General features: G+C 33.4%; 2 protein-coding genes across 2 annotated transcripts in view; one reads left to right on the forward strand and one right to left on the reverse strand.

Annotated features, from left to right (window-relative positions):
- cyr (cypher) overlaps window positions 1-13,701 on the forward strand; it is a 111,262-nt gene extending 97,561 nt beyond the window's left edge. The window contains exons 3-6 of the mRNA XM_085948939.1: window positions 2,282-2,591; window positions 5,843-6,012; window positions 10,283-10,807; window positions 13,340-13,701. Of these exons, the coding sequence (XP_085805065.1) occupies window positions 2,282-2,591; window positions 5,843-6,012; window positions 10,283-10,807; window positions 13,340-13,701 (1,367 nt within the window). The remainder of the gene's footprint in view (window positions 1-2,281; window positions 2,592-5,842; window positions 6,013-10,282; window positions 10,808-13,339) is intronic.
- Window positions 13,702-19,632: 5,931 nt separating this feature from the next.
- Ykt6 (YKT6 v-SNARE homolog) lies at window positions 19,633-23,710 on the reverse strand. The gene is made up of 2 exons (XM_085948851.1): window positions 23,521-23,710; window positions 19,633-20,592 (listed from the first exon to the last, which is right to left on the reverse strand). Exon 2 carries the CDS (start codon window positions 20,551-20,553, stop codon window positions 19,954-19,956), a length of 600 nt encoding a protein of 199 aa, XP_085804977.1. The 5' UTR covers window positions 20,554-20,592; window positions 23,521-23,710; the 3' UTR covers window positions 19,633-19,953.
- Window positions 23,711-23,920: the final 210 nt, after the last annotated feature.

Below are 23,920 nucleotides of genomic sequence, written 5' to 3' on the forward strand. Positions count from 1 at the left end.
TTTTTCTTACCAATAATTATTTTCTATGTCATTATTGTCTGTTCTGATGATCAGCCGACGGTTCTAGGTCAACTACCCTTCAGACAAACCCCGAATAACTATTAATTAAACTTAAAACTAAAATAAAAATTCATTGACACAACAAATAATACATACAAAAGTATATTTGACAAAATAAAATAAATATTTGACACAGAAAAATATGGATACAATAACGGCCCACATGCTCAGCGTACTGTTACGTCCCCAAAAAGTGGAATAGTTTAAGTAAGATAGTTAATCACTTTCACTAAGTCTTTTAGGTTTCGTAATATACGAAATTAAATAGTCTTTATACTTGTTAGGTATTATTTGCTATTTTATTATTATTATACAGAGGACTATGAAATAGGACTCTGTAAAAGTCTCTTTTGATTTGTCAGGAATAGCGAAAGAGGGCGGATATATTCACAGGAGATATCAAATCGAAAATAGAAGAACTTTTGATAGATGTTTGATTTATTAAACGGTGATAAATTACAAGTAATACAGATTTATTACAATTGACAGAAAGCCAACTTACATACTATAGGTACAATGGTCGACAAAGAACTAACAAATTAATTACGTGTACAATGGTTCATATATAGATTGAATAATGTTCTAGATGTTTCCAATTATCAAACACAAATAACATGATATTATTGTTTTGTGGTTTTCTAGAATTAATTAGAATAAAATGAATCAATATTTAAATTGACAATATTAATGATATCAGAGGATGCTATTGTTATCACAGGAAGTTGCGGTTTCTCTAATTAGAATCAATCTCTTATCTACGTATCGATCTAATGCATAACAGTACGTCAAAATAGAGCTAACCTAACCTAACCGATTTTTTTTTAAACGGTACATGTTCAAACACGCGCGTTACCATGATTTTACTCCCTACTTCATTTATCGTTTGTCAATTTATGGCTACGGCCGTATGTTGTAGCTTAGACACTGGGAAATGCCAATAGAAATGGTGTATTTCAAAAAAATACTACCTTATTCTTAGGTCAATAATTATTATAAAGCAAACATTATTCGTAGAATGTTTATCACATTTGAATGGTTGAAGACATAGCTTATAATCAGTATCTTTAAATTGAACTTTAAATGTGTAAATCTTGCCCATTTTTTGAATAATAAAACGCCTAATTCTTGTCAAATTTGGGATCACAGAGATTATCAATATATTTTTTATTGTAAATATTTCACTATAATAATGTCGACATAAATTTTACTAATGGTTTTATAAATGCTTTTAAATATTAATAAATAAAAAAATCTTAACACCACTTCACATGGACATACTGAAATATGACTATATTCTAAAACATTAGAGCGAGGCTTAAAAGAATACTAATTTATGTAATAAAAATACTTTATGCAGTCATTAAATGTTTAAAATAAATATAAAGGATACTTAGGCTGCAAAATTATGTAAATAGATTATCTACAACGTTTAAGGAATGTCCAGGATCATGCTTTGAAAATAGCATAAAAGCTCAATTTTGACGTATGCTGAGCATGTCCCCCCTTATGCATATTTTAGAGAAGGATGAAAAAAGAATTACTACAATATTGAAATCTTCAACAGAACATTCACTTAGTTTAATATTATTTTTTAAGTTATACTCAGTCAGAAAAATATTTTTGAAGCAAAATACAAAAGTTCACCAGCTCCACAGAAACATGGAGCAGAATTTTTATTAGCATATAATCAAAATCCACTCATTCCTCTTTTTTTCCTTTCGCGTTATCTTATATATATTAACGAGTGGATAAGGAAGCAGACAAGGGTTTGCGATGTAATAGAGTTTATTAAAAGCCTTAAATGGAGATGGGCTGGACACATAGCTCGAGGAAGAGACAATCGTTAGACAAATCTAGTCATCCAGTGGTATCCAAGAAGTACAAAACGTTCGCAAGGTAGACCTAGAGGCCGCTGGATCGATGAAATGATAAAGGTTCGCGGAAATACGTGGCAACGCAATGCACAGGACCGAAAGAAGTGGAACCATCTTGAAGAGGCCTTCATCCAGCAGTGGATAGATACAAACTGATGATGATAATAATCAAAATATTTTTAGATATTTATTTTTTTATATTTAATTTAATCCATCGACATTTATGTGGGAAGTTATCTCGGATTTTTTTTTATATACGCGGTTAATGTCACATAGGGTTTTTGGCCAGGGGGCTATTGTCCTTCCGACGACATTACTATAATATAAGAATTATTATTTATTTGTAGGTAACATGGACACGTCCGTGACCTTACATCTTCCCCCAAATGCATGCGGAGTGAGAGTGAGTTCACAAATCGGCAACTCCACATTCGAGGACATCGAAAACGACCTAATGGAAGATGGCCTCTTCTACATGGTGACGATCGTCATCCAGATGGACAGGTTCTTGCAGCAGTCTTCCGATCAGGAAAGAGTTGTTAAATGCTGGCTGAAACCGCAAGCTATGCAGATAAAGAGCTACGTCATTGAAGAAATGGTTGAGAAGAATTTCAAAGATATTGCCAAGAGGCACTCCAAGGATAAAAACAATCACAGGTTTGGTGTTCATGATAACCTCTTTATTTTAGTCTACTAATGTACCTATCTATATTTATAAATATTTGCCCTTGCTCGCGAAGACATTCTTCTTCACAGACTGCGCGATGCCAAAATTATGTTATACGTAATGATCAGAAACACCAAAGGCTCTTAAAATATGCATCCTGAACGGTTAAACTTAGCTAAGTAGGTTAACCAAGAATGTATCTAGTCTATAAACTGTGTAAGTTTCCTCAGTATTGATGCAGTGTTTGTATAGTTATAATTCCTTTATTTTGAAAATCGTGCTATATTTTTACCGGATTCGAGAAAACATCCGGCACCACAAACCTTAGAATAATGGTACCCAACTTAAGGGGCAGTATATCAATGAAAGAGTGTAAATTTAGATTGGGAGGTTTTTAATGAAAAAAAATGAAATGCCACAGACGAAGCGTCGAATTTAAATGTTATTTTTTAAATTTGTATGTAAACTTTTAATGAAAATTACGACAGTTCCCAAAAACTATAAAATCGTCTCAAAACTCAATATTTTGCCATTTTTCGTTAGGATAATAATATGGTCACTGCTGTAGTTATAATTTAATAAACAGACTAACCCTTTTTAAGTATATTATGTCGTGCTTAGGTAACGCAAAATTCAAAACGCTGATCAACTAGCAAATAGAAAATTATACACTTTAATTTTATTACATGACTAAAAACATTGGCTTCAAAATCATATTAAAGCTTTTATTTTGGTTATAACTGCATTGTTTCTTAAATAATTGGAATAAGAACCCACCTAATTTAGATAAATGATTTAGCAAAAGTTCTTCGATAGCTTGTAATATATTATATTTTTAAAGAAAAAATAACACCGCTTTAAGCTGTAAGTTCCTGCACGCTGCATATTCGGACACCATGCAGTTGTGTTAACCTTCAAACAAAACAATGGTTTCTTTGTTATTAACCCCATTCCAGTCGGACGAGGTCCTTTCCGCTTTCCGGAACACTGCTCCGTAACAATAAATGGATACGAAGTCTGGACATAATGCATAATATACTTATATCGTATATCAGGGCTTAACATAATTTAATTACTAAAGTTTTTAATCAAATATAAATTGTGCCTAGATCTACGTCATTAGGTATATGCGTGTACCTACGAAAGATGATTTATTTGTATGGTAATTATTATTTAATTACTGTACTAACTATTTTCGTCAAATATTATCACCTTACCGTACAATGGATCCTGGACCACAGTGGCATACGCAAAATTTTCGGCCAGTAATTTATAAAAATGGTTAGTATTATTTGATTTTAAACTAACATTCTGCATACCTAAAGAGCCTGTCAGAGAGAAGAGTTAAAAGAGAACTGTCAAATCGATATGTTTAAGCTCAGGCTGTGGTTTAAATCAGTGTTCTTTAAACGGTAGTCCGCGGACCGGCGCCGGTCCGCAAGAAGTTATTACCGATCCGCGAAAGCTTTCACCACGCTATCAACCGACTATTTATCGCTACACAATTCGGAAAATTCGCACTAGGTAGATGAAATGCTGGGGGAATTTTTGAATGCTGCTAATATTAACCAGACAGTCATATTCAATATTAAGCTAACATTTATTTTAAAAGCGTTAACTGAAAATTAATACCTACGTAAAAGCGGACCTCTAACATCTGGATTAATAATCCCTTTTTGGAAGATGTTAAATCATGCGCCTTTGATCCTCGTGAAAAAGAAAAGCTGATCGAGCTATCTTCTGATGTCACTCTGGTGCCCAGACATAAAATGCAACCATTGTCTCAATAATTATGGATATCCCTTGATAAACAATATCCACCTTTGAATTATAAAGATTAGATTATTGGTATTTTTTTTGACGTCTTATTTATGTGAAAAGAATTTTTCATCTTTATCAGTAATAAAAACCAAACAGAGAAATCGAATGGATGTTAATGCAGCGCTTCGTCTCAGAAACAATGGTGCAACCACGTATATCAAATCTGCTTTTTTTTTTTTTTAGAATTATTATTAACCATGTCCTTGCTTTTTCGTACAAGGTGGTTGTTGTTAGTAATTTTGAACAATCACAAACACCCAGGCTTTGAGAAAAACATATAAATGTTTTTGTCACGACCGGGAATCGAACCCAGGAACTCTCGGGTATCTGCTTACAAAAAAATAGCAGAAGATGTGGCACTAACCAAAAGTTGTAATTTTAAAACATAAGATTTAATAAATAAAATTCTATCTTGGTATAATGGTTACTATTTCTGGCTAATACCGGTCCGCGAAATATTTATTCTATGTTAACCGGGCCGCGGATGTTAAAAGGTTGGAGAACACTGGTTTTAATCACTCATACCTAGGTACTCACTTACGGACTCGAACAATCACCGTGTAATAATAATAATAAATAAAATGCTAAAATTCAAACGAAACCAAATATTTTATACCACACAGCGTCAAGATATACGATACTATACGACCACCAATGAATGATACACAGAATGAATAAATTTTAGCATTTTTAACAATATTTTTATTTACTAGGTATCTCATCAATTAATACAATACATCAATAGCATATACGAGGAAATCCGTAGGAAGGTGTTACACATAAGCAAAGGGCCACCTTTTAGTAGACTCAAAATGCTCCTCTTACTATTTTAATATCAAATTATATGTTAAAATGTTAAATATAGAGCTACCTCTATTATTTTTTCGTGGATATCTCAAACGGATACATGCAAAGATCTCCACAGAACCAACTCTCAAATATGGTATTATTCAGCTAAATTTCTGTAGACATTTTAAAAGTCAATGCCTCATTTCGATTAATATAATTCCCTTGTTATTACACAAATTTCTTCCCAAGCAAAACGTAGCTACTTCAAATAACGCGTTTGTATTTTTTTCGTCATCGTTTTCAAATTTTTACGGAATCCCCTGTGCAAATCACTGTCTTAAGAATACCTACATGCCCATTCTCTTGCGGCATTGAATGAATGCTTTTCACTATTTTTGTGTGTATTGTGATGTATCCATACTTAATAAATATCGAAGATCATAAACTACTAAATAGGATTATTATTATGTACCTTTTTGAATATAAAACCTACCTATATAAAAAAGTTATTTCGGAGATTTTGCCGCCCTCTGAAACCCCGCCTCTGAAACCATCACCCCTAACACCCCGTTTGGTGAGTTCCTATATATCATTGTTGTTAGGTATAAACGGTTATTGTTTTTTGTCCTAGATCTGGAAGAATGGGCAGTGAATGGAAAGACTTTTCTGAAGAACAACAGGCATCCATAATGGAACAGGCAAGAGCGTGGATGGAAATTTTACCATCCAATGGAAACGTAGAAGCTACGACCGTGGAAGTCGGAGAGCCTACAATGCTGGTCATCAAATCGACACTGCCTGGTATAATATAGGAGATTAATATAAGTGTAATGCTATCAGGGCCGGATTTACCATATGGTTAAAGGGGCTATTTCCCAGGGCTCCTAATTTGCTCCTAATACACTATTATTGAATCTTTACTATGCACACGTTTGTACCTCAGAAGCCCCAGTAGCACCTATTCAGACATGACGATAATCAAACATCATCAAAGTTGCACGCATTAGCCAAAACATTATTTGTAGAAAGACGTGCGATATAATACGGCAAAAAACAAGAACACTATTACAAATATTTAACATTTTGTAAAATATGTTATAATAGGTTGTTTTTATATGTATTAGGCCAGGGAACCTTCAAGCGTAAATCCGGCCTTGAATACTATGACGAAACACCGACCCAACATTGAGATTTTAGCTAATTATTATTCTCGAGTTGTTTAAAATTCTATACTATTTAATTAAACATTTGGTTTTATATAAACTTTCTATAACACATGATATGTACCTATCTGGTAATTTTTTTACCTACCGCGATAGACTTTGAGAGACTTAATAGTTTCGTATACCTGGAACTCCGTCAACAGTGATTATTAGGGCCCGGATTTATATGCTAGTGCATGTTTTGTTAGGGTGTATGCACAGCTATGAGAGTTGCACAGAAATCCGTTTTGAAAGACGCAGAATCCAAAAATAAAATTTTATTCTGCATATAAATGCATATTTGAGACGTTACAGCATATTTGAGACATTAGTGCATATTTCATAAATAAATGCATATTTTACGCTTTTGCATTTATAATTTTAGTTTTTTTACATTATTTTATCGAAATATTACTAAGTTAGGTAGGTAGATATTTTAGATGCACTTAGATTTTTAATGGTATCCCAAGCTGTGGATTTATCAGAAAAAGTGAAGTCAACTCGGGCACCTTTATTTACATTTTGCCCAATCGCCTCTGTCGACATTGAGAGGTGACAATAGTAACTTTTTTTTGGAGAAAAAAAACAGTAAATTAATATGTAGTGTTTAAGAATAGTACCTACCTAGTTAAGTGTGTCGTTTTTGTTTTTTAAAGTTGTGTATAGTTTACATTGCATTTCTTATTCAATTATGTGTACTTGTAAACAAACTATTTTAATTTAAGATTAACTTTATATTGATTATTTGTATTTTTTATTATTGTATTATATTGATTGAGATTATTAATTTGTTATTCGATTTTTTTATCAGTAATATTGGGTGAAGTGGGTATTTAAATTTTTTTTCCATAAAAATGTAAATTTTTAGCTGCATATTTCTTTGGTTTTAGTGCATATTTGCATGCATATAATCATGTTTTTTGTTGTATATAAATCCGCTCCCTAGTGATTATAGCAGTGGCGATTCTCCCTTGAGAGCGTTGGAGCGGTGCACACCCACCCACTCAATTTATGCGAAAAGACTTTTTTTAAATGAGTATTTAATTTATATTTGATTAATTAAAAGTGTTCTGATCTATTACCGTAGTCATTAATTCATATACAAAAACAAATTCTAATATGTGTTTTTAACCGGCTATTTTAAATAATAATATTATATGTTGATGTGAGCGATATTCGCCATCGCTCGACCAAAGCGCCCAGTAATCTAATTTCGATTTCTTTGCAATGAGAAAGAGCGTCGTCTGGCGCGTGGAACAGCAATACGTAAATATTTTTTCTACGTGCTCGGGAGCGACAGTTCAAGTCGCTCTCGGCCCGAACGCAGATTCAGCCCGTATCAGACGTACAATTATTGTATGACAATTTTTATTCAATATTATTATAAAAATAAATTCTTTTCACAGTACGCATTTAAATTTCTGCACATGTTGACAACATTTCTCAAATTTAGGCGAAGTACAATTTAAAAATAAACTTCAAGTTTTTTTTCAGTTTGATAACTAAATTCACAATGTTTATCAATTATGATATCTCTTCAAACTAGCTCTGTAATACGTCTGACTTTTGAGATAAAAATAAACTCAAAAATGAATTGTCTGTTATTTACAGCTTGGATAATTTTTATAATGCTGATGGCGCCTCAGCATTATAAAACATTTTAATCGAAAAAAATCTCATTGACACATTTACGGAAACGGTTTTACTATTAAATTTAATTTTTACTATTCCGATGACATCAGTGGAAAGCGAAAGATGTTTTTTCACACTCAAACGGATCAAGTGTTTTAGTAGAAACACCATCGCGCAATCAAGATTGAACGCATTATGTATGCTCAGTATCGAAAAAAGAATGATACAAGAGATTCCTGACTTCAACAAACGCGTAATTAAAAAATTTGTGTCGATGAAAAACAGAAGAATGGATTTCTCATACAAATGAACAATAAATCCCGGTCACTGCCAGATACGAGATATTTCGGTACTACTAATAATTCGGTCAAAACAAAATAGTTTGTGTTAAAGTTTAAAATCCATTTTTTTTTCAAGAAAAACTGTTTTTAGAGGTACAACAAATAATAAATAGTGAGTTATTTATTATTTCTTTTAAATGTACTAAATTAAAAAAACCAATAGTTTTTTTTTTGATTTTTTGGTGAAGTTTTGATGAAGGCAAATGCCTTTTTACGGCAGTCAAAAGGTGAAAAAAGTGAACTCCCAGTAAAATAACTCACCGGTCGCCACTGGATTATAGTCTAAAAACGAAATAAAGTGAAGAATTGTGTAGACGTCGTTTCAGTCTAACCAAGGTGCTATTAGAGTTGGGTATTTCCTGAGAAAATCTCAATCTCGAGATTCGGGATTTCTAGAAAAGAATTCTCGTTTTAAAAAAACCTGTAAAAATCCTAAAATAATTGTAGAGACAGACAAATTCCAAAAAAATATGATTTTTATTTATGTAAGAAGACATACAAAATAGAAGTAGAAAAACAAAAATAATTCAAAATATTACTTATTAAAATAGAATTTCAAATAACACATACTGTCAATCACTGCGTCTGACAATCGCGTAAGTTTTTGAGATACAAAATTTCCTGATGTTGCAAAAATTGTGCTCATTTTGAGTCGACGTTGGCTTAATTGTGTTAAATACCTCAATCAGTCTTTGAACGTTTTGTGTTTTCTGTCCACTTTTTTCATATAGAAAATCGTTTTTTCAATTAATATTTGATATAAAGAAATCCCAAATCCCAAGGAAAGATTCTCGAGATCCGGGATTTCCCGAAATGTTAAAAATTTCAATTCTCGAGATTCGGGAATGAAATTCTCAAAAATTTCTCGAGAATTCCCGTCGGGAAACTCCCGAAACCCAACTCTAGGTGCTATGTTCCTGTCCATCTTGTACAAAAAACTCGGAATACCAAATTCATGTAGGTATGGCTCGGAAACTTAAAAGAGTGCAGGTTTGAGAAGAGTGTGCTTAGTTGTATCTTCGGACCCATTTATGATAAAATCAGGGTGGAGACATAAACACAACAACGTACCATCTACCTTACGCTTTGTAGAGGAGCTCACACATCGTACGGTCTGTAAAATCGGGTCACCTCAGTTAGCTTGGCCTTGGATGGATGAGTCACGAATGTCACAACTGATTGACATTTGTGAAGTCGGAAGGCAAACGAAGCTCTGGTCAAGTTCCTCGTACAAAACTGGAGAGACGCGGCTTTGAACAGACCTAAATGGAGACAGATGTTGGAGGATTCCAAGACTCACATAGGGTTGTAGCGACAGGGAATACCTACAATTATATGTATTACCTACAATAATATATAGTGCCACCTGCAATAAAAGATTGGTTCAATGTGCCATCCCTCATAAACGTCATAGCAACTTTAGCATATTATGACAGTCGAATGAAATTTAAAAAAATGATTTGTTATATTTAAATTTATTGTCTGTCCAAACTATGTTTTGTGAGAACAATTAATTATTATTGTATTAACAGTCATAATGATGGTTATAATATTACCTATACTTATCTTAAATGCATTCACTCTTCTTGAAAATATAACCAATAATTATTATGAATTACATAGTTTACTAGAAAGATAATGTGTCTTTAAAACATATATTTAATGTATAATTAACTATTTCTTTTATTCAAACGAATAATTCACAAGATTTAAGAATATATCATTCTGATTATTGAACATTATATAATTTAGAAGATGCAGGGTTCGATTCCCGGCCGGGTGGCTTACTTTTTTCAAAAAAGATTTTTTCTATTGGTGATGATATACTCTCTCAGAAAGTGTTTTTCTAAATTATATAATGTTATATATTTAATGATCTATTTTGTTCTTTCACAGCCGGAATAGGTTTGAGAATCACTGACTGCCTAGCTCACGATGGACTAGGAGAAACGTCCCAGAAGCTACTAGATGAAATTGGCTGTCCCGTAGATGAGCTGATATTTCCAAAAATGAGGATGTATGACCACAAGACAGTTTCAGAGCCTGACGAAGAATTAGATAGCAGAAAAGAAGAAAATAAACCTTCGAATACTGATTTACTAATAACTACCAGCGAGGAACAATCAAATATGTACAAATACATCATGTCTTATCAACACGCCAGCACAATTTTCCCAGCATTCAAGTTTCCTGATAGAGCACGTTTGCACTTAACATGTGGTCTGGAATTATGCAAAGGCGAATGTCCAAGAATAGATTGCAAAGAAAACGAGATGCTGCCGAAGTCGAAGGATTCGTTCTTGCGGAGGGCGAGGCTGGACAAAGAAGCTGACGGCTCCATTATTGACAGACTGCAGGTTTACAACAGTATAGAAGTTCTGGCACCGAATATAGAACTTGAAAATGATGCATCAATTCGAGGTATTTATAAATTATAGTTAAATAATAGAGTTCACAAAATATATTTAATCGACGGGATCAATCAGACCCAGCGTACCTACCTAAATCTAAATGAATACTAGTATGTTCTTTAGATTTCTAGAAACAATTATTGTGAGCGGTGTATGTAACTGGCCGTAGGAACCAGCCCAATACCCTTTGACAATAATATTCGGTTATCTATGCTTATCAATAAGACAGTTGAAGTTTCTTAATATAACCACGACCAGATAGCCGATCAGTCAGTCATCAGTTCAGTTCCAAATTCAGTGAATAACTTATTTAAATCTTGAACGATTCTTTCTTTCATGTTTAGTTTAAATGGTTACTGTAACTTTTTATATTTACTAAATAGGTTGTACTACTTCTAGTATAATAAATAACGTGACCACTTATTTTTCCCCCAAACCGGGACACCTAAAAAAAGTAGGTAAGTACCTACTTATCCATTTTAGGCGCCTGACACTTTCATACAATACAATAATTGACAAGATAGTAATGTTTTTTCATGTCATATTAGATAACCTATTATATTTATTTATTTGAAGATTATCAGTAGGTATGTTTGAGTAGGCGCATACAACGCTTGAGTTCCTACATATTTTTTAATAGTACCTACATATTGTATAGGTACATGAAAATTTTTTTTTCGACCATGTCCGATCCTAATAGGATCATATGGGCCTCCACAGAGTAGAGGTTTGTATTAACAGATTTTGTTTTTTACGAGAAATGGATGTCAGCCACTTGCTCAACCTATTAGGTCCATACCCTGACTCACACACAAATTGAAAAACAATATGTGTACTTGCCAGACCCAGGATTCGAACCTGAGACCCACGGCGTGATAGTCTAACGCTTATGCCGCGCGGCCACCGTGGGTGAAAATTTATCTGATGTTATATTTTCCCGAAGAACAAATTTAGTATATCATTCTGGTGTTGATTTCAAAAACGAATGAAATTCTTGGCAGGATTTTTTCGCATTTACTTTTATAATAATTAACATTGCTTTAAGGACATCTACTTTCAACTGTGGTTTTTCACTCGTCTACAACTTATTCATAAGAGAGAAGACCTTTTCTACTGGTGCGTTACTGCTGGGCAGACATAAAATATATTCAATAAATGTACGAAAAATTTTGTGATCCAAATTATTGGCGCGAAAGTGTTTGAACAACTCCACCCAATGACTTTCGGTTGAAACATTCCCAGTGTTCCATTCAGACACTTTTTGCGGTGTAATGTAATTAGAAAAAAGTGAATACTCATCAAATATTTCTGTATTTTGGTCACAAGTTTCCTTCTATTCGAAAACGGGACATTGTGGCGTCCCGAAGCTGTGTTCGGTGACACCGGGACACGCCGCCTGAAAACGGGACGTCTGGTCATTACTTCATTCAACTAGTCAATTATTTCAATCAACATATTGACCATTGAACATACATAATTTTGAAAACACTTCTGAGAAAATATATTATAACGAATACAAAAAATCTTTTTGAAAAAAGTAAAACACAAAAAAAAATAAGTATTAAAAAGGCCAATAGTTAAAATTTGTCATAATTAAGTATGACTCCTTTAGCTTAGTGAACTGTGTGAGTGAGCGCGACACCCAAGAGATGCGGGTTCGATTCATGCGGGGTGTCTTACTTTTTTGAAAAAGATTTTTTCTGTTGGTTAAGGCCATGCATTAGTTGAGGCACGGTCTAAAAAGATCGTCGCTAGGCGATGCGCGGATTGCGGGTGGCGGGTGAAAATGACGCCTGTCAAACGAAATATTAATTGTCATATAAATCCAACATACGTCCATTTTATGTTCTGTTTATTGTTCTATTAGTAACAATAATAATATATTCATTGACATGTTTTCTTTTTAAAGTAAATGGGTAACGTTTTTAGTCATCTTTACACGATTTTAGAATTAATTGACCCGTCGCCATCACGCAGCAAAGTGACGTGTTCCCGGGTCAACATTCTCTCAGTGAATGGCAGCGAGTCCAAAATTTCGTCGCGCGTACAGTTGAAAATTATTTGGCGTTTCACTGATGCGTCACTTTAATATATTTTCGCTGAACTTTCGCTTTTGACTAGTTGAATGAAGTAATCATAGACTAATATACTATACCTATACTAGAAGTAGTACAACTTATTAAGTAACATAAAAAGCTACAGTAACCATTTAAACTTGAAAGAAAGAATTGTCATGTTACTACTTATTTTATAAAAAAGATTGCTACATTCTTAAATCCAGTATATATTTAGTATTACATAAAACCTAATTGGCAGCCCTTGTAGTCCAGTGCGTAAGGCGCTGGCCTTTCATCCGGGGGTTCCGGGTTCGACTCACTCGGTGAGTTCGCAATAAATTTATGTGATTTTCTCAAAAGCCTGGGTGTTTGTGATTGTTTCTCTTGTATTATTAATTTCACTACACTACTTCCTATGGGTCTCATGGCCTGATGTAGTGTTAAAAAAAGAAAGAAGAAATATAAAAATATATCTATGTTTATAGGATCAAGGCAACAGAATGGACTTAACGGCAGCGATCTTGATGCATATTTGGCCAGCTCAAATCCCGGAGATAAAACAGTCTGTATGTCACCAAGTAAGATGGCGCTGGCTTTCTGCGTTCTGGGTCTCGTATTCCTTTCTGCGTTAGTAGTCGCGTTCATTTCCCTCATCAGAGCGCGAAGAAAATATGGTGCGGACAGATTCGGTGGACCTCTCAGCCTCTACACTGGAAGCAAGAGTCTGTTCTCCGGCTCCGGAAGCTCCAATTCCGGATTTAGCGGAAGTAAATTATTACTCACCGACAGTCCGTACTTAGAACATCAGTCAACAAGCAGTAATTGGCCGTACGGTAGAGTGTTATAGGCCATCATTGAAAACCTCTAAGTGATTCGTTTCTCAGTATTTATTTATGATTTGACTATTTATTTATGATGAAATTAAGTTAATTTATGGGTTTTCTATGCATAGTAAAATGGTTAATTATATTGTATTAAGTTTTTCGGTTGCCACCGTGTGTTCTTCCTGCTTCCTTCCTCGACGTTTTAGACTTGTTACAGAAGCCATTCACAAGAAGGCAAGAAGAATTCTCAGCATTTGCTTCGTGTCTGTTGCAAAGGTCTGGGATTGATTGTAGCATTCACTATAATATAATCTCAATATCATATAATATTAAACAATCTTTATAGATCAAAGTCGGCTGTCACTTCCATTTTTTCATAATTCTCAGTTTCTTAACGGCCCACATGCTCAGCATAGGTCAAAATGGAGTTTTATGCTATTTTCAAAGCATGATCCTGGACATTCCTTAAACGTTGTAGATAATCTATTTACAGAATTTTGAAGCCTTATTATCCTTTATATTTATTTCAAACATTTGATGACTGCATAAAGTATTTTTATTACATAAAATAGTATTCTTTTAAACCTCTCGCTCTAATGTTTTAGAATATAGTCATATTTCAGTACATCCATGTGAAGTGGTGTTAAGATTTTTTAATTTGTTAATTTTTAAAATCATTTATAAAACCATTGGTAAAATTTATGTCGACATTATTATAGTAAAATATTTACACAAAAAAATTATATTGATAATCTCTGTGATCCCAAATTTGACAAGAATTAGGTATTTTATTATTCAAAAAATGGGCAAAAAGATAATTTTAAAGACACTGATTATAAGCTATGTCTTTAACCATTCAAATGTGTTAAACATTCTACGAATAATGTTTGCTTTATAATAATTATTGACCTAAGAATAAGGTAATATTTTTTTGAAATACGCCATTTCTATTGGCATTTCCCAGCTACAACATACGGCCGTAGCCATAAATGCAGTCATCAAATGTTTGAAATAAATATAAAGGATAATAAGGCTTCAAAATTATGTAAATAGATTAACTACAACGTTTAAGGAATGTCCAGGATCATGCTTTGAAAATAGCATAAAAGCTCCATTTTGACGTACGCTGAGCATGTGGGCCATTAAGTATTTTTCCATTGTGTGCAAGTTCATTAACTATCAAATCCAGTTCCTTCTGGCACTAAAATATTATTCGACTTAAGTTGACTGCAAACTCAGTTATATCCATTAGCAGTGGCGGCCGGTGACAAGAATATGAGGGAGTGCAAAAAAACTCACCTATTTATGCAAGAAGTCCCCATCTTCCATCGATTTTGAAAACACGTCGATAACACGAACATTAAAGTCTGGTGTTGACGATATCAATTGTTTTTCTATACTTAACATCGCAAGAGCATTTAGCCTGTCTTGAGTCATTGTATTTCTCAAAAATGACTTAACCTTTTCTAAAGTTGAGAAACAACGCTCACTTCCTACTGAAATCATCGGGATTGTACAAATTATTTTTAATAGGGTAACACTTTTGCCAAATACTTCCAGTAAATTATTATTAGTGAAAAGTTGAAGTAGCAATAATGCTCCAACAGTAACGTAGAAATCTTCTCTACTGTATAAGACTATTAGTTCATTTTTAAGTTAAAATTTGTCACGTTAATAATAATTATTCATTATTTATAATTAAGTATTAAATTACCCGATTTAAAAAAATTCATTTACTAAAATATAAAGCCAGCCGGCTAGGTAGGCGGCTAGCTCTCTTCAGTACACATTTTAAATATACGTATGATTTTGAAATGATTAATGCGAAACATAGCTGATAATTTGGCATAATTCGGTCGCGTTGTTTACGGAACTCTAACTGTGACCGCCGATTTTTAAAAATTCATTGCGTGCAGCCGCATTGTAGATATGTTTTAGACGATGCATATTTACATATTCCCCAAAGTTTTAACGTTGTCCATCGAGTAATAAGATAGTTATAATAAAAGTTATAAAAAATAAATGTCACCTCCGCGCATTGCCAATCTGCCCCTATGTTAAACGTCGAACTGCAAAAAATGATATAAACTTTGCAACGAAGGAATTTCGGCACATTTAACATGATGAGTGACATGCTTATTGAACATATTTAAGCCGAAACGTCGATATTGAGTGGGAAAAATCAATATCTTCGGTATTTTCTTTAAAATCAGCCCATGTCAGATTCAAATCGCAGAACGTTCCCGCGACACGACAGTGCTGTGATCTGTCATATAAAATCGCAGCTTCGTTTAATGAATGCATTGTCACGATACCTACGATGACGTTATTGCATTGAATCGTCGATTTATGCTCTAAATTCCCATTGATGACATTCTGCCGCTACGGCAGCTATCCAAGGTAGGGTTGTATCGAAGTATTAGCACTTATTGTGATCCGAAAGCAGTCTTTATACTTACCCACCTATAGAATAGATGATGCGCCGATGTGAATAATAATTGCTTCATGAATTCGACTCGGAAAATTAATTCCCATTAAACTATAGGACAGTGGGTAGTTATCGACATACTACCTACACAGTTACCTACCTAATGATAAGGTTAATGATACCTACCTAATCTCAAAATGACCACGAAAGAAATGGGGCCTTTTTATCGTACTTACTTACCTATCAAAATAGGTACCACCTAATCTCAAATCGACCACGAAATAGGGCCCCATTATCGTTTCAAATAAGAAAAATTATAAATAGGTAGGTAGGTACCGTTCAATGAATGAATACCTGGCTGAGCTAATAATGTCGGCCAATGTAAACTGTCATCCGTCTCGATGTGAATCGCTCATTAAAATAACGATGAACAATAATAATTCCACTTGTAAAATTCTCATTCAACGACAGTACCTATGCTTCTTATTGAATAGATACCTACCTACCTATCTGTACAAAATAAACGTAATAATAAATATTATAAGTCCTATGTAACTAGGTACCTACTTCAATACGACAAACACTAGGATAATTAATTGTTAAAAGCTACCCACCCACCTACGTCTACAATTCTACACCTAAGTACCTATTTATTCTCAATAACAGCGTTTCTGTGAAATACCCACCTGATTAAAAAAATCAACAAGCTGAACTGAACTGTGTGTAAATCTAATTTAAGATACCTACCTATTGAAACACTAATAGTAATAGGGTAATCTCAAAATGAAAATAAAAAAATTAATCCACCAACGTTAGCATAATACGAGTAATATCGGCGAAATCGGTGAAACCGGGAGCGGCGTACGTTGAACTAAACTTACTAAACTAACCGTTTGATAAATAAGTCGGGAATATATTTCTATTTTTGCACGGCATGCATCGACATGACATTAGTCATCAATAATTAGGCTTCCAACTATATCTCGACGCGTGGCCTAAGCGCTTGTGTTGGAATATTTATATCGGCCAGTGTATGGTTTTATTGTCCGAACGCCGAGTTAAGCTTTGTGTGCTATGGCATTAGGTACAAGCAACCTCCTGAAGAATTAACTTGGAAAACATCATTTCCAACGAAGATTCATGTAGTCTTATAGAACTTTGTTGGTTTTGATTCTACTAGCCTCATTTGCTGTCGTGAATTTTTAAATGTATGCGTGAAAAATAGTGTAAACTCAAGGTACACTTTGAATTTTGCTCCTTGCCATGTCTCACCGATGGAGGTATGTGTGTATTAGTCGCGTCTCATTGGTGTAGTTACGTGTGTATTGGTAGACGGTGGCGTTGCGCGTCGAAATCACTATTGCTCGAATGCGCGCGGAATTCAAAATGATTGATTTCGTATAAGTTTTCGATATCGTATTTTTCGGAATACATGGGGGTTGTATATTATATATTTTTATTTAATCGATGATGGGAGTGCAGTGCACACTTTGCTCCTTTACTAGAGCCGTCCCTGTCCATTAGTAGCTGCTTTTTTTTTAAAATATTTCTGACCACCTTTAAATAAGGTTGTATAACAATTTGAATCAGTAATTTTATTTTGCAATTCGCTTTTACTAGTTATTTATTAATATGCATGCGAAAAAAGATACTCTATCTGCAGTCTTAAATCTTGACAGTTTTTTTGGTTTTATTTAAAAATGGCGGTTCATAGAGGTAACCAATTCTTATCTTTCAATATATCTAAGTGCAAGAAAACCCATAAATAACTTATGTTAAAAATGTTATTATTTTAGGTTAAATTGCTTTAAAACTAATTTACTATCTACTGGATTAGTTTTGAATTGTCAGTTGTTATTTGGTATTTGATTATTTCTCTCTGAAATCATTCCTGTACATGTATATTTCAATGAAATAATGACGAGGAAATATTTTTAAAAATTCATAAAAATAATAGCACCATGATATTAATAATATACTATTGTATGCAAATTATACATATCATGGGAATTCACAATCTTTGTAATTCTTAGCAACATACGGTATTGGCAATTAGCTGGTTAAACCAGTTTATTGATGTATGATTATGATGTATACTGTCGTTTAGCTGTTAAAACCTCCGATGTGACAAACACCCTTATTTTTCTAAATACCATCAAAATTAAAATAATATTAATTTATCAAAATGTCTCATTTTAAATGAGACATTCCTCCAATATATGGAGCCATCAACTAAATGATGACACCCGACACGACCTGTTAATTCAATACATAAATTATTCAGAAACAGAGAAACAATTAACTAAATTTGTGTTCATATAGCAGTTTTTTGTTTGTAAAATTTTAATTTTGTGACATTAGAGGTTTTAACCGGTCCCGTCCGACTTTAAATTCAAATTACTAGCCACTGTCGATTGCTTTGTGTAATCTAAAAAAATTAAACACACAGTGACATCTGTTTGAATAATTATGAAATACTAAGCAACAAATTATCGGTATTACAGCGATTGTGGTAAAAGCTTCGCTCTACATTCAACGTGTGTCGTTAAAAATCTGCGGCCTGTCAGATACTGCCATAGTAATATTGTGAGGCATAGAAAAGGTTAACACCTCAACAACAATATACTTACTCTAATTTAAACAACTTTTTTTCAGGCATCAATGATAAATATTATGGTTTTATTACAATTAAATATAGACTATATATACGACTCTCGGTTACTCGGTTTTGCCCAATTTCCATGTAAAGCTCACGGTGAACAGTGCTACGGTAAAATGTAACACATACAATTTACACGTAACCGTTAAGAGACCTAAGTATATAATGTTTGAGGCTTTCACGGTTGTTTTTTATCGTAGTATATTCTTGGGTTTTCACCGTGTCTCCTTCTTCCTTCTTTACTCGACGTTTCGGGCTCGTTGCAGAGGCCATTATCAAGAGATATGTTTTATGATGAAATGTAGTGTAGGTGTGTGAATGTAAACGTTGCTCTGAAGACATTCTTAGAGCAACGTTTACATTCACACACCTATACTACATTTCATCATAAAACATATCTCTTGATAATGGCCTCTGCAATGAACCCGAAACGTCGAGTAAAGAAGGAAGAAGGAGACACGGTGAAAACCCAAGAATATACTACGAGACCTTAGTATATTAAGAGACAACTGTATACATCTAAATAGGTTACAATCAAATTTACTGAAAATAATACCCAGTGATTTCAGTAAGCAATGTATTAAATACCAAATAATTTCACAAATACATATTATGTAATAAGTTGTTAAAGTTACTTTGTAATGTGATAGCAATAGCTATTTGTATCAGCGATGAATAAAGCTGTACAAATAGCAGATGCAGGGTTTTGGTGATGGAGGTGAAGGTAAAACGGGACCAAGATTATAACTCAATCATAAGAATATTATATTATCAATTGTTAAAATTATTAAAAAGAGTTTTATATGTTTTTTTGATATAATATATATTTTATAATCGATATAAGTAGTATATTTAAATTATTATTTTACATAATACAGGCAAACATGATTGTTTGCAACAAACAACAGTTAATTTTAATGTACATTCATTTTTAAACAAGCATTCTTATACATGATGATGGGGATATTTTACAATAAAAAAAATAACTTATATATTAAACATGAATGTGTTTCATTATTTGGCGAGGCCACCAAATAGAATGTTACAAACTATGGGGAATAAACCTTAAAACACTGACCACACGAAACATAACATCATCCAGTTAAGAACAATAAAACATTTAGCACGATTGGCAAAGATTGAATTTTCAAAATAAGTAGCACGAACATTTGCAACAAATTTCAACATTCACCCGAAATTACAACAACTGTTAGTCTTTCGCGCCGTTTTATAGAACGCCTTGCTGTTCATTGAAAGGCTATCGGATTTGGCAACTAGCTCGTCTAGCTTCTCCCCCCGGTCCAAGACGGCTTTGATGGTGTCGTGAAGAATGATCTTCGTCTCGTCTAAGTCGTCCTGCATTTTTGTCAAAGCGTCTGCCTCGCGAGGATTTTGATATTTCGACAGGTAGGCCGGTAAATTGGGGAAATCGATCGTGGTTTCGTTGCCTGTCGGCCAAACACTCGCCGGAACCTTGCCAGTGAAGTCGTCCATGACTTTTGTAATAAGTGTGTGCGCCACACGACTCGGATATTCCTGATCCGTGATAAGTACTCCGGCGAGATTATCGCCTCTCACATATACCTGACACATGTATTCCCCTTCCTTCACCGATTGCCTGGAAGCCGTTTGCGTTCTTTCAACTATGGTTTTGCTGATGAAGGACATGAACTCCTGGACAGATCCCCGTTGGAAGAAACTGAAGCTCTGCAGATCGTAAGCCGCCTTTAAGATGGTGGCGTTGCTGATACCCTTGCACAGGACAACCAGCGCATAAAGCTTCACCATTTTGAATTATTTTGTAAATTTCAAAATTACATGCGATACCTTAAAAAAAATGTAAAATACACAATTATGTAAATAAAGCAAATAAATGTTTTCATTCTTACTGAATATAGTTAATTAAAAATACTATATTTTGTCCAAAAAGATATAAAATTAGTAAGTACAATAATGAATGACTGGTTGCATTTTCCTGCAACACTCAACTTTAGATGTTTTGAGTATATACGTTCATACGCAGTCATACAATTAGGTGCCCGGTTGACATGAACTTGAAATATTACATAATATCGTCGCCCCAAAAGCAAAAGGGCACATGTGCAATTTTGATGGTTTTGAGTTATGAATGCAGTTTTCTTCGTAATTTTTTTCTCTACATTATGGGCAAAACGGCATTTGTGAAGCAAAACCCATGAATTCACAATTGAGTAAAGAAAATAAAGGTTAGTTGTGTATTTGTAAGCTGGTCTTCATTTAATGTATAGGAAAAAGGTAACATGTACACGATTTTAGGAACTATGTGCAATCTTTACAAAAATAATATAGGAAAAAGTTAACAAGTGTAATTATTTAAAAGTGAGTAAGGGCCTTTGTACAAAAAAAATAATTTCGTTGCAGAAAAAGGGCACTTGTGAAATTTGTGAAAAATTTAAAAACATGTTGGCAGCGGACAGAGGCCCAAATAAATATTTTGAAAGATCACAATATGCGTAAAGTGGACACTCGCAAATCAAAAAATGAAGATAAAGCTATTCATAAATGCTTATAGGAAAAGGGTAACAAGTGACTTAAAACCTCTTAATAATCAAAAATTGACAAATTAAAAAAAAATAAAAATTGCATTTCAATCTTGAGTAATTAGGTCATATTTGTTCCAAATTTCATTTCAAAATATTAAGTAATAACCTCCGATTTTTTTTCACTCCAAAAACACTTAAAATGCGTTTTCTCAAAACTCAATTTATGCACAAGTGCCCTTTTGCTTTTGGGGCGACGATATCAAGATAACAAAACTGTGACAATAGACCAGTGTCTGCCAAACTTTACACCTAGTGGTACACTCGGGAATGGGAAATTAGTCTCGTGTCACACCAAATAATAATTCCTCAAAAAATTAAATAAGCCTATATTTAATAAATTAATTATATATAGAAGTGAGAAGAATAATGATAAAATGCGGCATAGACATCTACTATCTGTAAAAGTTTCTGTTTATTTCATTTCCATGAGCGCAACCGCTGATACATGATTCGCAAAGATTCGACAATCCAAATGGATGTAGTATCTAATCAAGGATATTGACTCCCAAGCCGGAATCCAAAATGCTGACAACTCTAATTCATAAAATGAAGCTTTGCACATAGGATCGTTGTTCAAGTCTGTCAAACTTTCTTCCACTGTTAATGACAGGTGTATACCACCGTATGTCGCGAAGAGTGACCCACTCGTACATTTGATAACCAGATGTTAAAAAATCTTTTCTTTCGTGGGACACAGTTTGGCAAATACTGCGATAGGCACATAATAAAAATTAGTTATAGCGAAGGACCTCATTGCATGCGCAATAAACTGTAGTTCAAATGCAAATACTTAGATATTTGTATAAATACGTCAATAAGCTAGGTTAGAGATCCAATTAACGCCGTCCATGAAGACATTGCCAGATTTTGGCAATCTACACAGGTGGACTCGTACAGGAAAAGGAAAGGTGCATGATGTAAGTACTGAGTAATACTGTCGTTAAAGCAGGGAACGTGTGATTCTCAAAGTTGAGTGCTGCAGAGTTTTTACCGATCTATAATAAAATGTTTAACCCATTGAGACAGTTGGCGCCAAATTATAACAGCTGTTTGACCGAGTGATTCTGAACAATCGGCGTCAAATTAGCAATAAATACGTATTTTAAAAGACAATTATAAATTGAAATGTTTCAATAACTAAGTACTTACACAATTTTTTTTTTAAATATTGATATTAAGTAAACATAATATTATAATAAAAAGGTTTTAGCACTTTTAGTAAACTCGGTACTGTTCGGTTAAAGCGGATACAGCGGAAAACGCATTTTGAAAATAGCCGATAAACTGGATTATTTATTAGGTTAACCTAACCAAACCTAATAACAAATAATCCAGTATATCGGGTATTTTCAAAATGTGTTTTCCGCTGTATTCCTGATAACCGAACAGTACCGAAATATTATCCAATATCTCAATATATTGTGTTCGGGTGATTAGGTAGAGCCAATGATATCGCAGAGAGAGTAGCCAATAACATTAAAAATAATTCTTTCTATATAGTCGGGTTACGATTAATACTAAGCTACCAGTAAATACAACTATAATACATATTTTTATCAGAAATAATAAATTGTTTAAGTCGTCCAAAGGCAATATAACTATGAGAACTAGAATTTTGAAAATAGAAAAGCAAATAATTCTTTTAAATGAATAATTAATAGAGAAAGTTTTAACTTTAATTAAACTGTGTTGAGGACTCGTGGAATAAATCAGTTCAAGTGTCTTTAATTGTTGAGGTAATACGATAAAAAAACTAATTCCGTAACGATTTTGACATTCCGTATGGTTCGATGATTTGACAGTTCAATGCAAACAGTTATTAAATACTCAGCATATAAGTGATATGCATATATACCTATAATAGATTTATTATTTATATGTACGCCCAAATAAAAATGATTCAATTGAACAAATATAAATAAAGCGTATTAGGAAAAAACAAACTAAAAAATACCTACGCAAAAAATAAATGATTCTGTCAAAATGATGTCGAGCTGTCATGGGAAAATACGGTGATTTATGTTTTCAAATAATGAATAAATTAAGTTTTTTTTATCTAGATGAATAAAGAAATGATATTTTTGAAAGGTTTATGCGGATGAGCTAATCTGTCAATATATTTTTACTTCGTCTGGGATGAGATTTATCTTACGTAAAAATGGGTTGAACTTACTTTGTTTATCAAACTCCAATGTTAATTGAACTACCATGCATGTATAAATACTTCTACATAAGCCATAATTCCATTAGACTTCTTCCCATCATTATTAAGCACTTTGACAACAAAACTTTTGAAATAAAACAGAGAAAAATAGAATTAATCTAAAATCGTACACATCTACTATCTACAGTCACTACTCAAGTCATAGACAATAATTATAACGAGAAATCAGAAATTACTTCATTTCAGTGTTGCCAAGTCAAAATTTTAAATTTATAAATTATTAATTAAAAAGAAAATTATATTCAAATATCATTTAAAGCAACTTTTCCTATGCCACTAAGCGCATAAAAAAAACAATAACTAAAATTGTAAAAACATCATATATTTGAATATCCCTACCTATCACTAA

The sequence above is a fragment of the Rhyacophila brunnea genome, unplaced genomic scaffold (genome assembly GCF_057557595.1).
Source record: "Rhyacophila brunnea isolate RB1 unplaced genomic scaffold, BYU_Rbru_1.0 scaffold_21, whole genome shotgun sequence".
Lineage (NCBI taxonomy): Eukaryota > Metazoa > Arthropoda > Insecta > Trichoptera > Rhyacophilidae > Rhyacophila > Rhyacophila brunnea.